At 43.8% G+C, this 17,980-nt stretch overlaps 1 protein-coding gene across 1 annotated transcript; it reads right to left on the bottom strand.

The window, feature by feature from the left end:
* Positions 1 to 13,976: 13,976 nt before the first annotated feature.
* On the bottom strand, positions 13,977 to 17,045 carry LOC123187913 (cytochrome c oxidase subunit 6b-1). Its single transcript, XM_044599906.1, has 5 exons — positions 16,830 to 17,045; positions 15,696 to 15,914; positions 15,536 to 15,618; positions 15,370 to 15,451; positions 13,977 to 14,251 (listed from the first exon to the last, which is right to left on the bottom strand). The coding sequence occupies exons 1-5, from the start codon at positions 16,863 to 16,865 to the stop codon at positions 14,198 to 14,200; spliced, it is 474 nt and encodes a 157-aa protein (XP_044455841.1). The 5' UTR covers positions 16,866 to 17,045; the 3' UTR covers positions 13,977 to 14,197.
* Positions 17,046 to 17,980: the final 935 nt, after the last annotated feature.

The raw sequence follows: 17,980 nt of genomic DNA, 5'->3' as shown, positions 1-17,980 counted from the left end.
TTCGTTTCGGCGGCCAGCGAGGGCTGCATCCCGGGGCGGCGGCCCCGGACTGTGGAGGATGTGTCGGCGGCTGTGGAGTCGCGACGGGCGACGCAGCGGCCGCGATGGTGGACGATCTGTGCACAAGACACTTGATGGAGGCCATTGGAACAGATCTGGGTGAAGACCCGCTCGCGGCTGCTGCCGAGGCCGGCGATGGCGGCACTATTCGGTGTCGTTCCCTTGTTGAAGGTATCGCTGTTGAGAAGTTCCAGGCCACTATCTGCTACCTCCGGGGGAAAACTCTAGATCAGTTGATCGGATGACGGCAGCATTATTGTGCCGTTTCTCTCTTGTGACGTCATTCTTGGAGGTATACACGGGCTCGAGGGACTAGTGGACGGAATAATTGGTGGAGCGGTGATTCATCCTGCACATTAATGGTGGCATTTCTCGGCGGCGTGGCGCAGTGGAGACTCGGCGCCCGATGTGTGGCGAGGGACTCGCGCAGGAGGGTGACGTTATCAGGCGTCGTGGTGGCGTCGATGGCAGAGAGGTCGGGCAAGGTGGTGCAGTAGTACAGCACTGAAGATGGATTGATGGCAGGTGGCTGTGGCAGCCTCATACACGGCAGGCGTCCTGGTTGAGAAGTGCGCCGGACTGGTAGGTGCCCCATACCCGACAGGCGTCCTGGTTGGGACCTCAGGTCTTAGATGTTTAGGTTTGGCTGCGATGTCTGTTTGGTATTAGACTCAGATTATCAGCGTCCCTTCATCAATTGGATAGAAGTAGCGACAGTTGTTGCTTGAACGGTGACTTTAGTTTTTTTGAAACAAGGAACGGTGACTTTAGTTTTACTATTGTATAACTTTGTAAGGTCTTATGATAATAATTAATAAAGTAGTTGTATGCATCGCCCAGATGCAGAGGCAGGGGTCCTTCTCCTTTTCTAAAAAAAAATAGCTTGTTCACTCTGGCACACAAATCCTAGCTGGACGATGTGCAAACTTTCTGAAATTGCGTCTCTGTTCACCTGAAGGCACCGGCGTAATCTAGTCACCAGCCATGCTCCTGGCATTAGGATGGCCTTAGGACCGAACTGCTTCAGTGCAACGCAGTCCATAAAGCTTCTTGAGCTCCGTGAAGTCATAGGAGCTACAGCATCAGCATACAGATCTCCGTGACCACATTATGGTACCATGAATTCCAACATAAGAAATGCTGGTTGCATCAGCAATATTGGATGTTGTTGAAAATTTCCTGACACCTTTCATTTCTATGCATGATCAGGATACAAGCATGTCAAGCAATATCTAGCATTGTGTTTGGATGGGAAGGAGATTCGCATGAGGATAGATCGCTAACTAGAAGAGTGAAGAAGTATGGTATATATGGGTGTCAATGTTTTGTACACCGTACATGATAGGACCAGGAGTAAGGTATACACCGTAAAGGTAGGTAAGCGGCTACGAGACTATCTCCAAATAAAATGACCAGGACTATGCATCAATGATTTTTTGTACGTGACCACATTATCATCATCGAGGAGCAGCGGGCGCTCTACACGCATGTGTGCAACGCTCATGTGGCAGCGGGGACGCACTGGCGGCACAGTTGATCATGAACGGGACGCTGGATATTGCGCGCCATTGGTGCCACCATGGCCACGTTGCAGGTCCGTCCACGACCATCATCAACCTTACCTTAACCGACGACGGCTAGGTCGCACACTCCAACGAGAAAGAGTAAAACATGATAGATAGTGCCGCCTCATTTTTCATGTGGGTCAGTCCGTGTCCCATGTCTTACTCTTTCTCGCCGGTGATCATAGTTTCACTTTCCGTGGCTCACAGTTGCCGAACATGGGTAAGGAGGGGAATAGCAAGGACTTGGAGAACGGACGTCGGTGCCGATTTAGCCTAGGTTAACTTCCGAACGCTTTTGTTTAATGAAATATATAAAATAAATGTAATGAATGTGGTCCGACTTAATTGAAACTCATCCGGTTTGCATGAAAATCATCTGGTTTGTTCAAATCATGTTTGAAATGTATGTGGTCACGGTTGGATTGCCGGCTTCCATATCACTGTCCGCAAATGTATGTGGATGGATACCTTGTCCGTTTTGGGGGTCCACGTTGAAGATGCCCTTACATTATTTTAGCATGCAGATCTATGGGGTGTATACTACATGTTTGTAAATTTTTGTGATGAAATACATTACGATGTGAGCTACACAAAAAAAGTCATGAAAATATGTGTATAATTTGTTTAGATATTTTTTAAACTTGAAAGTTCAGTTTTGACCTATTTTAAAAAATCAAGTTTTATGGAGGCCAAGCTACAATAGCAATTTCCTGATCTCAGTTGAGTTTTCGCCTACGCATTTCCCGTGACTGCAATGAGAACACATAAATCAAAAGAACAATCTATATAAAATAACTTGTTTTCCTCTCTTCTTTCTGTTGGTATCTTCTATGGCTCTATCTATATCGTTGACGAGAACTATTATGGGGCTGTTTGGTTCTAAGCCTAACCATGCCACACTTTGTCATACAATGTTGCCACACTTGCCTAAAATTAGGGGTTGTTTGGTTTGAGGCTAAGTTTGCCTAAGGTTGCCACACCTAAGGTTAGGCAAGTTTGACAAACTTGGGTGGGTGTTTGGTTCAAGCCACACCTTAGGCAAGCAATATTAGGGTCCCACATCACATACACTCAAAAAGTGTGGTAAGATTCCCTTAGACTTGCCAACTTGTGGCTTTCATTTTGAAGAACTAGGGGATGTTTGGTTTCCAGCCACACCTTGCCACACTTTGCCACACCTAACCTTAGGTAAGTTTGACCAAGTTAGGTAGGTGTTTGGTTCTAGCCACACCTAAGGTAAGGATTTTTTTTATGAGCAGTGAACCCCACATGTCATAGACACAAAAAGTGTGGCAAGATTCCCTTAGGCAAGCCAAAGTGTGGCTAACAATTTGAGCAACTCAACTAAGGCAAGTGTGGCAAAAATTATGTGGCAATATATGGCAAAGATAGTCACAATACAAACAGCCCCTAACTTTAGGCAAGTGTGGCAATATTGTATGACAAAGTGTGGCATGGTTAGGCCTATAATCAAACAACCCCTTAGTTCTTCAAAATGAGAGCCACAAATTGACAAGTCTAAGGGAATCTTGCCACACTTTTTAAGTGTATGTGATGTGAGACCCTAATGTGTGGCTTAAAAACCAAACGCCCACCCAAGTTGGTCAAACTTGTCTAACCTTAGGTGTGGCAACCTTGGGCAAACTTTAGCCTCAAACCAAACAACCCCTATATGTGTTCCATACCCCACCAATGTATGTCAATCTTCATCATGTGGAGAACTTAATTTCATTTTGGAAAAAGACAACCTTGAAGTTCTTTGTCAACCCAAAAATAAGGGTATTACTTCGGCACTGCTATTTTACTTGCACACCAACCTGCACACAGAATGCAATCATCCGGAAACTCTTTTTATGGAACATCTTTTCCTGTAGAAGTAGTGTTTTCTGCCAAAGTGCCACCATTTTCCTCAGTTCAGCTATGGTTGCACTGGTAATGGAGGAATTCAGCCGGTCATGTCACGTAGTTACCCTCCTGGCCCTAAAGGCCCGAAGTGACCCCTGCCTCCATTCAGCAAGAACCGCATAGACATATGAACTTACACCGACTGACTAACACCGTTGACATGTCCACAGATGAGCTAACTCGATGTCTACTTTGTTGTGGCACTTGCTTTGTTGGGCCACATGTCTTATCCCTTTGTCGAACGAGCAGTATGGCATCGGTGCCGCTTGCTTTTCTCGAATAGAAGGATTGCTATGATGTGCCATGTGTGTTTTGTGTACGGAGCTACCACAATTATGTGCTTTCGGTATGTATTTTGTTGTGCCAACAGCGGGACATTTACGAATGGTGATGAGAGGACGAAGAGAATACTACATTGCCAATCCGGGAGAGATACTATCACATTCCGCGCAAACAGATCCATGTGATTCTCAAGTTCTTCAAGAAATTCCGCGAAAGAAAAAAATCTCCAAGAAGAATTCAATGACCTTGCCCCTCTCTGAATCTAAACTAAGTATCAAGCGCAGACCCAAGCAAACCAGCTGGTTTAATCAAATCCTTATAAAATATAAAAGAATAAAGACACCGGTTGATATGGACCGTGGAAGGAAAGCTGGGTGATATGGACCTGAACACAAATAGCAGCAGCAAGAGGCAAGAAGATGCACCTAGTCAAGAAATAGGTCAAGCAAGAGACTCGAAGAAAAGAACGGAGTGTAGGCAGGGCAGCAGTAGTGGTTGGATAGTAGCAAAGGGGACAACACAAGTTTAGAGTTTGTTACGGACTGGCCAAACAACGGTGAATGTGCACGCTACAGGAGTCTTTAACTCAACCATACACCCAACAACATGGAGAAACCAATGCATACATGGATGCCATTGACTACTATTAGCTTGTCCACTCAGGGCCCCTAATGTTGACTGCATGACGTGTAAACCTTCGCAACTTGTCTATGTTCACCTGAAGGGTCGGTTTAACCTGATCAGCAACTCTTGAAGGAGACGTAGCCACAAGCTGCTGATTAGGTTACACAGTCCATGAAGCTTGAGCTCTATGAAAGTCCGAGCAGCTACAACATCAGCAGATCACTTACCTTGAATTCCATCATAAGAAATGCCGAGAAATAATCTGGTTACATTAGCAAGATTGGATGTTGTTGAGAAATTCCCGACACCTTTCATTTCTACGTGTTATCAGGATACAAACATGGCAAGCAATATCTAGCATTGTGTTTGGGTGGGAAGGAGAGCCTCATGAGGATGGATCTCTAAGTAGAAGAGTGAAGAAGTGGTATATATGGGAGTCAATGTTTTGTAAACCTTCCGTGATAGGACCAAGAGTAAGCAGGTATACAATGCAAAGGTAGGTGAGTGAGCTGTGAGACTATCTTCCAATGTTTTGCATCAATGATTTTCGGTACGTGACCACATCACCACATATTATCTTTATGAATGAAGTGTGTGTAACAATTAGTGCGAGAGAACATACTTGGACAACTAGATCTTCAGAATAAATGTTTACAAACGATTACGTATATCAATTGAGTCTAATGTGTCATAAGAGAGTCTTTTTTTGCAACGTGTGAGTGAAATAATTTTAGTGCTCTATAATTTGCCTTTTGAGGGTACACAATTTTTTTCCAAGATCTAAAAAAATTACCAAGTGTTTAGCATACTTTGATGCACAGAATAATGCTCCGCATGTATGCTCCATTATCAAATTAAATTAATGAGCTTTCAAAATATGATCTTACTAGCGCTAGTTTGTTCTACATATGGGAATAAACAGTCTGAGGCAACATCAGCTTACAAATATGAGAGAAAAGTCTTTAAAATGTCATTTACATGTCTAGAAATTCATAATAAACTCACAAGCATCTCAACACCAAAAGAGAAAAACTCACAAGCATCTCCAAAGGAACACAATAAAATGGAAAGAATGCAAGAGAGTAACAACTCAGAAATCTCAAGAGCTTGTTCTCGTTGGGTTTCTTGCACTGTATGCAAGAGCTATAGACAAGTAAGACTACACAAAGCTCGATCTCCCCTCAAATCGTAGCATCAACTTATCGCTTCAAAGTAATTGTACAACGTACAACAAAGAGTAACATCTTGAGATGAATGGCTTAACTCCTACTCCTTTTTATTTTTTAGTAAATGATTTAATTTGAAGCTTTAGACAACTATAGGCTGAGTATTTAACCAAAAACTACCACAATTCATGGAAACGTGACGAAAAACTACCACTTTACGTTTTTGTGCGAAAAATTACCACTTTTATCCTAAACCGTGGCAAAAAAACTACCAACTCGTTTAACTGCTTGGTTCGGCCGCGCTAAGCCCGAATCTGACCGGTTGGGCCCACACATAAGCGGGCTAAAAATGCAATCAGGTCCCTAAAAAAAACTTTTTAAAGCAATCGGGTCCCTGTAAAATAAAATAAAAAACAATCAGGTCCCGCCGGCGAGCTCGTCAACGGCAAGCAGAGGCATGCGGCAGCGGCGGCGGCGGCAAGCGGGAGCAAGGGCAAGTAGCGGCGGTGGTGGAAGCAAGCAGCAGCAAGTGGCGGTCGCGCATAGATAGCTAGCTCCGGCCGCCGCAGTGCGTGCGTGAGCTAGCCAGCTAGCTAGCTTTGGCTGCGCCCCCGTCGTGATAGCTAGCTCTGGCTGCGTCCCCGTCGTGAACTAGCAGCTTCGGCCGGCCTCGCACGCAGCCAGGGGGCTCGGTCAGGCGCGCTGCCACGGGCGCGCGGCCACTGGGCTCGGCCAGGCATGCGGCCGCAGGCAGGGGCGCCGCCATGGGAGCGCGTCCAAGGGCGCAGCCACGGGCGCGCGGCGCCACTGGGCTCGGCCAGGCATGCCGCCACGGGCGGCGGCGTGGAAGAGGGGGCCGTGGGCATGGCGGTGCGGCGGTGGGTCTAGGACGGCGGCGGTGTGGCGATGACTGGAGGCCGGCGGCGGGAGGCTGGTGCGGCGGTGGATGTTCGCCGGCCCCCGGCCGTGGCTGTGGCCAGCCAGCCATGGCACATGTCCCCTTTCATGGACTGAATTGCTTTTTTAAGAAAAACTAGGGACCCGATTGCTTTTTTACGCCGCTTATGTGTAGGCCCAACCGGTCAGATTCGGGCTTAGCGCGGCCGAACCAAGCAGTTAAATGAGTTGGTAGTTTTTTGCCACGGTTTAGGATAAAAGTGGTAGTTTTTCGCACAAAAACGTAAAGTGGTAGTTTTTCGTCATGTTTCCATGAATTGTGGTAGTTTTTGGTTAAATACTCCTATGGGCTGCTAGAGCATCTCTAGCCGAACTCTAAAAAACAGCTAACTCCTCAAAAGATTCCGTTTTGAGGAGTTAAGCCGCACCTAACCAAACTCTCAAACTGTTAACTCCTAAAAGTTAAGCCAAAAAATCCCCCTCGCCCTCTCAATTTTGAGCAGCTGCAACTAGCAAAATATTCCCTCTCCTCTCTTCCACCCGTGACGCCTTCTCTTCCCACCTTCGCCGTCGAATGTCGCTGCCAGAGCCATTGAAGGGCCAGATTTTGACGGGAGTTGAACGACCAACCACCTTCGCACCCCCCCCCCCGCCCGCCCGCCCGCCCACATGAACACGCCACCGCCCGCACCAAGTAAGTGGCTCAAGACGAAGACTGCTCTGGGCTCTATCACATTGTTTGCGAAGGCCGGCGGCAAGGCCACGTCGTCTATGGAGATGACCATCCGCCCTCCGGTTGCTCTTGTCGACAGCAAGCGGACGAGGAAGCGATGTCGACGGGCAAGGCCCTCAACAAGGCAAAGACGAAGAAGTGGAATAAGCCGCCCACTTTGACGCCTTCTCCCAGTTTGTTGACTCCGACGTCTTCTCCTCCATCTTTCGCCACTCCCTCACCTCCTCCGTTGCCACCTACGACCACCGCAGCCATCGGCGAGGATTATGCCCACCAAGTGTCTGACGCAGTGCCTGAAAGGTACAAAAGCATTTTTCATTTTTAGCTAGGGATTTTGGTGATGCAATGCAATGATCATGTGACATGTTTGTTGTTGATGATTGTATTGCGTATGAATATGATGTTGCAAGTTTCATGTATTGGTTGGTTGAATCACACATACTCGGCCTCGATCACATAAAGATGCCCATGGTCGATGATCGTGCGAGGGAGGAAGATCATGAGAGGGAGGAGGATGATCCCGAGTGGAGGAGGTCGGTGAAGTGATCCTCATGAAGACACAAACAAGGATCAAGAATGCAAGGTCAACAAACTATTGTAGCCAAGAGGATATTGGGTTGTATTGATCCAGTCAATATTTGGCTAGCCCACTCAGGGAATTCATCTTGTTCATATCACATGGGTGTTTGGTTTCAACCCAGGTTAGCCCTACTAAATATTTAGCTAGCCAATATTTTGACCAAGCTTTTATTTTATCGATGAGTTGACCAAAATTGGCTAGAAAAATGAACTAGAGTTGACAAATTGTCATGGGCAAACAAAAATATTGGCAACCATTTAGACAAGCACAAAAAACCTTACCATGACTACAAAAGTATTGGCCACCATTTAACTCCAAGTGTACTTTCCAGTGGCATATGCTTCACTAGGCCACCGCCCTCTCCTGGCAAACGGGCAGTCATGATATTATGCCGTGTGATGCCTGTTTTGAATACAGAGCTACCACATGTACGTGTTTTGCTCTGTCGGCTGTGAGGCCTTTACGAATGGCGAGAGGAGGACAAAAAATGTACTACATGACTGACCTAGCGATGCTATCACGTTCCGCGCAAAAGAGATGTATTTCCCCAGTTCCCCACATGGCTAGGAACGAATTGCTTCAGGGCAACAGATCCACAATGCTCGAGCTTGGGGGTTTCACATTCCGGCACAAGAAAGGCTGATCAATAGTGCATAGGTCGTCAAAAAATCCAAAAGTAACCACACCAAATTTCGGGTACGCATATAATGCCTTGTGAATTACGAAGCAGGTCGTTGCCTCCTTTACGCAGATTATATGACCCATGAGCTATATAACCTAATAAAAAGTACTTCTTAGAAGACAGAAGAAATGAGATGGGTTTCAAAAACATCGGCAGTGCTAGAACCAGGTTGCTAATTTTATTCCACGCGGTTTTGAAATTTCCTGTGCAACCAGAATGATGTCTTGAATTTTGCTACACGAAACAGCAAGTTCAGTCAAATTCCAAAGGTGGATGTTATACAAAATACAGTGGATGATCGTTGGGATAAACTGATGGGCAGCACCTTCAGCCTACATCAAGTCAAAATTTTATTTATTTGTAAGTAGTCCTCAAAAAGAAAAGGAAAGTGGCAAATTCTCGGTGCCGCTTGCTTTTCTGGAATAGAAGGATTGCTATGGTGCCATGTGTGTTTTGAATACGGAGCTACCACAAGTATGTGCTTTGGGTGTGCGTTCTGCTGTGTCGTCAATGGGACATTTATGAATGGTGACGAGAGGACGAAATGTGTACTACATTGCCGGTCCAAGATATACTATCACATTCCACGCATACAGAGGCATGTGATTCTCAAGTTATCCAAGAAATTCCTCAAAAAAAATCGCAGAAGAATTCAGTAAGCTTATCCCTCTCTAAATCTGGACTAAGTATCAAGTGCGGCCCCAAGCAAAACCAACTGGTTTAATCAATCCTTAAAATGAAATAAAAGACACTGGTTGAATGAAGCACCGTGGAAAGAAAGCTGGGTGATATGAACCTGGACACAAATAGCAGCAGTGGGACGCAAGTAGTAGCACTTAGGAAAGAAATAGATAAAACAAGAGACTAGAAAAGAAGAACAGAGTTTAGGCACGACAACAGTAGTGGTCGGACAACAAAAGGGATAATAGTCAAATTTAGAGTTTGTTACGGATTGACCAAATGACAGCTATGTTTTACGCTACAGGAGTCTTGAACTCAGCCACACACCCGATAGCTAGAACTACAACACGTCGATGCATACACGAATGCCATTGGCTATTAGCTATCCACTCGGAGCCACCAATCCTGGTTGGATAACATGCAAACCTTCTCAACTCGCATCTTTAATTATTTACTTGAAGGCGCCGGCGTAAACCAGATCGCAGCTCGTGAAGGCGTTGACACAGCCACGAGTTGTTGATTAGGTTACATAGTCCATGATGCTTGAACTCTGTAAAAGTCCGAGCAGCTACAACACCAGTAGATCATCGTACCTCGAATCCCAGCATAAGAAATGCTGAGAAATAATGTGGTTGCATTAGCAGGATTGGATGTTGTTGAAAAATTCCCGACACCTTTCATTTCTATGTTTGATCAGGATACAAACATGTCAAGGAATATCTAGCATTGTGTTTGGCTGGGAAGGAGGGTCGCATAAGGATCGATCGCTAAGTAGAAGAGTGAAGAAGTATGGTATATATGAGTGTCATTGTTTTGTACATCTTCCATGACACGACCAGGAGTAAGGTATACAACACAAAAGTTGGTGAGTGGGCTATGGGAGTATCCCCAAAATAAAGTGACCAGGACTATGCATCAATGATTTTTGGTACGTGACCACATCACCACATATTATCTTTTATTTTGAAATTTGATGAATGAAGTATGTGTAACAATTAGTGTGAGAGAACATCGAAGAATACTTGCAAAACAAGATGTTCGGAATGAATGTTTACAAACATTTAGTCATATCAATCAAGTCTAACGTGTTCATGAGTGAGAGTCATTTTTTGTAATGTGTAGAGGAAATAAGTTTAGTGCTCTATAATTTGCCCTCTGACGATACACACAATTTTTCCAAGCTCTAAAAAATTGCAGGTGTTTAGCGTGCTTTGCCACGCGGAAGAGTGTTCTGCATGTAGCCTCCATTCGAAAATTAGAGGTGCAATGTCCCTAGGCTTGCGGTCATTCACCCATGGCGCATCCCAAAAAGGTGTTCTTGCTCCATTTCCAACAAATTTGGAATGAGAGGAATACGCGAGTGTTCCTTCACAAGAGTGCCCCACCAACGGTCCTACTCGCCAACATCAAGAAGGAGGCCATGCTTTGGGTAACTGCGGGTGCTAGAAAGTTGGGATACTTGATGACGCGAGAGTAGTTGGTCACATACACTTGTGTTGTTGCGGCGCTGTCTGTGTTGTAACATAACCATAAACTCTATTCCTCTTATTAAATGAAGAGAGGCAAATCTTTTGCCTCTCTTCAAAAAAAAATTATCAAATCCAAATAATGAGCTTTCAAAATAACTAAGACTGCCTGCAAGGGTTTGGGATTTCATTTTTTTTTCTTGTGTTGTTTTTTCTTTTTTCTTCTTCTGGTGATTTACAATAGACTGACGCGTGTGTGGGAAAGTTACTGGGATTGTTCCTTTTTTACCGTGGGCGTTTCTGGCCAAACGGCAGCTACTTCTTACGCTGCAGTTTGAACTACAACACGTCCAAACCAACGAATACACAAATGCCATTGGTTGGACGATGTGCAAACTTCCTCAACTCGCGTCCCTGAAGGGTCGTCTTTAACCTAGTCACCGGCTATGCTCATGGCATTAGGATAGCCTAGGACCGAACTGCTTCAGCGCAACGCAGTCCATGAAGCTTCTTGAACTCCGTGAAGTCCGAGGAGCTACGGCTTGTGCATATCGTGGTACCTCGAACCCCATCAGAAGAAATGCTGAAAAATAATCTGGTAGTGTCAGCAAGATTCGATGTTGTTGAAAAATTCCCGACACCTTTCATTTCTATATGTGGTCGGGATACAAACATGTCAAGCAATATCTAGCATTGTGTTTGGGTGGGAAAGAGAGTCACGTGAGGATGTATCGCTAAGTAGAAGAGTGAAGAAGTATGGTATATATGGGTGTCAATGTTTTGTACATCTTCCATGACAAGACTAGGAGTAAGGCATACAACGCAAAGGTAGGTGAGTGGGCTGTGGGACTATCTCCAAAATAAAGTAGTGACCAGGACTATGAGGGAGGCGTTTTGGCTCTCAGGCTCAAGATGAGCTCGTGAGTGAACAAAAAAATCTTTAAATACTAATTAAATTTTAGAAAATCTGATTATTTTTTTTGGTGAAGAAAGATAACTGAGAGCGTGATGTCCCTGCCAAATTTCAGAGAATTTTAATGTCTGAGTAGCTCTAAGCAAAAAGACAAATTTCGAGTCCGTGGAAAAGTTTACTGTTTGGACTCGATTTTTTTAGAGCTATTCAGATGTTCAAATGCTTTGAAATTTGGCACATACCTCACGCACCAAAATATCTTATATGAAAAAAAACCAGTTTTTTTAATTTTACTGTTCATCGGATGCAGATGAGCCCGGGCCCAGAATTGGATGTTCGCCAGGACTTTGCATCAATGATTTTCGGTACCTGACCACATCACCACATATTATCTTTTATTTTGAATTTTGATGAATGAAGTATGTGTAACAATTAGTGTGAGAGAACATCGAAGAATACTTGGACAACTAGATGTTTAGAATAGATGTTTACAAACGATTAGTCATATCAATTGAGTCTAATGTGTTCATGAGAGTCATTTTTGGCATTGTGTAAAGGAAATAAGTTTTAGTGTTCTATAATTTGCCTTATGAGGGTATTTTTGGCAACATGTAAAGGAAATAAGTTTTAGTGCTCTATAATTTACCTTGTGAGGGTACACATCTTTTTCCAAGATATATTTTTTTAGCGCACTTTACTGCACAGAAGAATGTTCTGCATGTATGCTTCATTATCAAATCCAATTAACGAGCTTTCAAAATATGAGCTTACTAGGGCTATGTTGTTCTAGAAATGGGAATAAACAGTCGTAAGCAACACCAACTAACAAATATGAGTGAAAACTCTTTTAAATGTCACTTACTGGTCTAGAAAACTCATAATGAACTCAAAAGCATCTCAACGCCAAAAGAAAAGAAAAAACTCACAAGCATCTCCAAGGAACACAATAAAATGGAATAGATCTAAGAGAGTAACAACTCAAACAACCTCAAGAGCTTGTTCCCGTTGGGTTTCTTGCACTGTATGCAAGAGCTATAGACAAAGTAACACTACACAAAGCTTGATCTCCCCTAAAACCATATCATCAACTTACCACTTCAGAGTAATTGTACAACCGTACAACAGAGAGTAACATCTTGAGACGAATGGCTCAGGCGCGCAGCTCCTACCCCTTTTTTCTTTAGTAAATGGTTTAATTTGAAGCTTTAGACAACTTTAGGTTGTTAGAGCATCTCTAGCCAAACTCTCAAAAACGGCTAACTCCTCAAAAGATTCTGTTTTGAGGAGTTAAGACGCACCTAACCAAAGTCTCAAACTATTAACTTCTACTCCCTCCGTTCCGAATTACTTGTCGCGGGTATGGATGTATCTAGATGTATTTTAGTTCTAGATATATCCATTTCTGCGACGAGTAATTTGGAACGGAGGGAGTAAAAGGTAAGCCAAAAAATCTCCCCCACTCTCAATTTTGAGCATCCGCCACCACTTCTTAGCAAACTATTCCCTCCTCTCTCTCCCACCCGTGATGCCTCCTCTTCCTGCCTCGAAGGAGTAAAAGCTCCATGTATCAGTTGGATGAATCGCACATACTTGGCCTCGATAACATAAAGATGTCCATGGTTGATGGTCATGCGAGGAAGATAATGAGAGGGAGGATGATCCCGAGTTGAGGAGGTCGGTGATCTTGTGGAGACGCAAACAAGCATCAAGGAGGCCGGTGATCTTGTGGAGACACAAAGAAGCATCAAGAAGGCAAGTTCAACGAACTACCATAGCCAAGTTAATATTTGGCTAACCCACTCAGGGCGTTCATCTCCTCATCTCACAAGGGTGCTTAGTTTGAGCCCAAGTTAGCCCTACTAAATACTGTATTTGGCTAGCCAATATTTTGGTCAGGCTTTTATTTACCCGTAGCTTGACTAACATTGGCTAGAAAAATGAGGTTGAGTTGCCAAATTGTCATTGGCAGACCGAAATATTGGCAACCATCTAGACAAACACCAACCTGACCATGACTACAGAAGTATTGGACACCATTCGAACATACCCCCTCCTAGTAGAGCTAACTCCAAGTCTACTTTTCAGCAGCATGTGCTTCAATAGGCCAGCGTCGTTTTGAATAGAGAGCTACTTTTCACATTCCAGCACAAGAAAGACTGATATATAGTAACCACACCAAATTTCAAGTAAACACAATGCCTTGTGAATTAAGAAGCAGGTCATTGCCTCCTTTATGCAGATTATATGTGCTATAAGCTATATAACCAAATAAAATGTACTACTTAGAAGACAGGAGAAATGAAATGGGTTTCAGAAACATCGGCCCTGCTAGAACTAGGTTGCTAATTTTATTCCATGCGGTTTAGAAATTTCCTGTGCAACCAAAATGACCGCCTTGAACCGTGCCACGCAAAACAGCAAGTTCAGTCAAATTCCAAAGGTGGATGTTGTATAAAATCCAGTGAATGATCGTTGGGAGAAACTGATGGGCAGCACCTTCAGCTTACATCAAGTCAAAAACTTATTTGTAAGTAGTCCTCAAAAAGGAAAGGAAGGTGACGAATTCTCGGCACAAAGTAACTTTGTCCAGTCACCAGGGAGGTGGGGATGATGGCATGTTTGTCCTTCCAGCGCCACTGAAGCTTACAGGGGTCCAGGGAACGTACCATTCTCCCGTTGCTCGTTCCAACGTTCAACCTGTATAAAACATAGCCATGTTATCAAACTGAGGAAGGCCGTGTTGTGAAAAGGGGTACCTTTCTCTGTAACCACCTAATCATAGGCGATATAAGTGAAGCTTGAGATCTACTAATAAATGAATCAATTTGTGAATAGCCTATGCAAGCTCAAATGCCACCAGCTCGGAAAGATAGCCATCAAGACCACGTAAAAAAGGTTCACCAATCATCCTAGACATTCTACATAGCACAGCAATATATGAGCTAAAGCCTACCCACAAAGATAATTTCATATGGAAACCATCTAAGCAAAATTATCATAAGCCATGAAGTATCAGGTTTTTAATTCACAGATGTTAATTTTGCAAGGTTTCTGAGTTCTCCAAATCTCATGCAGACTACAACATCAACCATGCAACTCAACGAACCAACTCCTGGCGAACCAAGGTAAAGACAGGGAAGTACATGGATGAACCCACTTTGGAAAACAAATTTTGAAATGCCAAAAAATTCTGGAAAAAGTGCATGCGCACATCTCCATATTCTATGTGTGTGCAGAAAGTTTCACGGAAAAACAACTTTTTTTCTGGCCTGTGCAAAAAAGACAACATTGTGTCGTGGAACGCTATTTAGAAACACTAAAATTTGTCTTTTTTGCAGAGAAAAAAAATAAAGACCTTTTTTCACAAAACTTTGTGCCACGGACATAGTTTGCGAACATGCACGCACTGAATTTTTTGACATTTCAAAACGCGTTTAAAATATATTTTTGAAAAGCGGGTTTATATGTACCCAGGTTCAGGACGTGCGGACTCGGTAAAGACACTGCTACATTAACAGCAACTCTTGACCAGAAAGGATATGTATGGCTAAAGGAAGACTGGAGAGAATAAGCCTGACACGAAAAGGTTTGGGTTTATCAAATGATAAACACTTTATTGCTGCATGAGGAAGGTTTCAGGATCTAATGGAAGTCCTCGGATAATTACAACACTGCTAGCCAAGTTCAAGGTAAGCAGGGAAACATAAGCTAACTACCAAATCTCCATATGCTATAGAAAACACCAATCTCATCATCTCAGGGAAAACTGTCGAGCAGCAGTGGAGAGAAAGTAAGGCATGAAACAAAGTACATACCCATTCACTTGGGCATAGTGATCGGTAGTACTTTGCAAACTTTTCACACTCAGGAGCATCATCTCCTTTTGCAGCTACGCACCTGCCACAAAACAACAGTTCTTGTCCATGATCCAAATGCACTAACAATTTACCATTTCCAAGAGGCGAAAGGGCGGGACCATACCTATGGTATTCAACATAGCGTGTGAAGCAATGTCTTGTTTGATTTGTTGTGGGGAAACGAAAATCTGCTGGAGCCGTCTCAATCTGTATTTCAGCATATGTTTAGCAATGACTTAAGAGTTATAGATGTTATTATTTGCCACTAGTTAGTAATATCATACCACAATTTCTGGTTTCTCTTCAGTTTCCTCAGGAGCCGCATCGCTTTCCTCTGCAGCAGGAACAGTTTCTTCCGCTTCTGGCTCTTTCACCTCAGGAGTTTCACTTTTTTCCTCAACATCAGCAGCAGGCTCATCAGCTGGTGAGGCCTCAGTGATCGTAGCAGATTTCTCCTCAGCTGGTTTTTCCACAGGGACCTCCTTGGGTGGGAGTGAATATTCCTGCGCAAGGGCGGATTTCAAGTTCTCAAAACTAGGTCTGGAGCATGAAATATCAATTTCAGTATGAACAACTAGCGACAGAGAAGTCAGCTTTGATTCATGAAATGAGCACACAAAAATACAGAAATTAAAATTCATGCTAGGGATCCAATCGCAGGCTAACAAATCTCTTGTATACGGCTCCAAATCTAAGCAAGCAGATGATCGGCATGAGTTCATACATCATATTAACTGGTGCAGGAGCAAGGAACAGATGCAAGCACCTCCAACCTTACAAGTACAGCTCATGTTCTCAGTTGCAGTGGTTCACGGGTTATACATTTTTATGCATGGAAAAGGTTCAACTATAATCTCAACCACCACCTCCATAGGGGGGAAGGATGAAGATCACAGTCACTTTTACTTGTAATTACAGAAATAGTGTCACACTAGCAAATCATATACAACAGTGTATACAACACACAAAAATATAAAAGCATAACATCAATCCAACTCTACAACTCAGGCAACTAAAAATTGTTGTAAAGCCAAAACAGGCACTGCTCTCTTCCGAACCTATGAAAATCTGCCAAATTCTATGGAGCGGTGTCTTCGTGCGCACCAAAGTAGCGCAGAATAACAACAAAATCTGACGGCACAGAACCTGGATGAGGTTATTTCGACAGCAGCGAACATCAATTATAACCCAATCAGCTCCAATCGCAAACACAGAAGCCACTGGCACTTGACCCCTAAACCTACCAGTGCGATTCTACTTCCATCTCTCGGCCCAAATCCGGCCACGGGGTGATAAAAATCGCCGGATCTGGCCGGGGCACGGCACCGATCCCCCGGAGCGGCCGCGTAATCACATAGGGAAACCCTAAGCTAATAAGAGGGCAGAGTGCATACGGATGGGGGTGTGGTTTCCCTTACCTCGGCCAGCGTCGGGACCTTGCCTTCCGCCGCCATGGTCGCGCCGCGGGAGATCTGGAGTCACGCGCGGCGGCTGCGAGCTAGAGGGGAGAGCGAAACGACCGGAGGGTAGAGCTGGTGGGCGTGGTCTATCTACGAGGAAAAAGAGACTGGCCCCCCCAAGTACCCTCGGAAGAACAGGAAAGGTAGGTTGTTTTGGGCCGGGCTATGACGACACGGCCGTTTATGTTTCGGCTTGATGGTCCGGTCTTTTCATCTGACTCAAAAAGTTCATGTATCTCGTAGGATTGTCTCAAAAAAATGTATCTCGTAGGAATCCCTAAAAAAAAATGTATCTCGTACGAAAGACATGTATGTTATTTGGTTCATGTTTCTCAAAAAGAAATGTTACTCCCTCCAACTTTGTACTAAGTCTGTGTCAATTAATTTGGGCTGGAGGGAGTATTTTGGTTCATAAGATTGGATTTTCTTTTCTTTGAGTCAAGGATAATGTTTCCCCCCTTTGAAATACAAAGAGTATATTCTTTATAGGAATAGGATTCTATACCTACGAACCAAAGGGCTTCAAAGAAAAATTTCCTACAAAATTTACATCATTCAAAATTTCTACAAAATTCATGTAAATCAAAGGAGGACAAAAAGAAAATATTCTAAAAAAAAGAAAAAACATCAAGAGCTATCGGTAATCCCACAGATGAGCCCAGCTCAGTTACTCCCAATAATAGCTGCCGCCGCAAGGAAGTTTTGGTACCCTTGCCCCTAGATGCCATCTTTGTGTTAAAAGGTGGGGGCCCTAGAATTTTCAAGAATTTTAGAGTCTTCGTCAACATCTAGCAATAATCATGGTATTTTTGCGAATAAATTACTCCGGTTCGTTGTGGCGGTGCAATGGAAACAAAGAGTTATGCACAGAGCCGATTATTTGGATCTAATGAGCTTATGTTATCGTGTCATGTTTCTTTTCTTGGGTTTTTTTGGAAGTGGAATCTTTTCAAGACACTATGATGAAGTTTTTGTGGTTCACTGACTCGTATTTCTTGGGGATCATCCTCACCCCAAACACATTCATCGCTCACGACTTCACATCTTTTTGGACGGACGACTCATGAAGCTTTTAGAAACATTTTCTTGGTAATCAAGTTTGTGCAGGT

This window comes from Triticum aestivum, chromosome 2A, assembly GCF_018294505.1.
Source record: "Triticum aestivum cultivar Chinese Spring chromosome 2A, IWGSC CS RefSeq v2.1, whole genome shotgun sequence".
Classification (NCBI taxonomy): domain Eukaryota; kingdom Viridiplantae; phylum Streptophyta; class Magnoliopsida; order Poales; family Poaceae; genus Triticum; species Triticum aestivum.
Note: the sequence above shows the minus strand (reverse complement) of the source record. Positions and strands in the feature narration are given on the sequence as shown.

Coding starts and splice junctions, on each gene's coding strand:
- LOC123187913 (XM_044599906.1), bottom strand. CDS start 16,865: ATGGCGGCGGAAGGCAAGGTCCCGACGCTGGCCGAG. Junction 15,915..16,829: donor AGGTCCCGACGCTGGCCGAG/GTAAGGGAAACC, acceptor GCCCTTGCGCAG/GAATATTCACTCCCACCCAA. Junction 15,452..15,535: donor CGCTATGTTGAATACCATAG/GTATGGTCCCGC, acceptor GTTTTGTGGCAG/GTGCGTAGCTGCAAAAGGAG.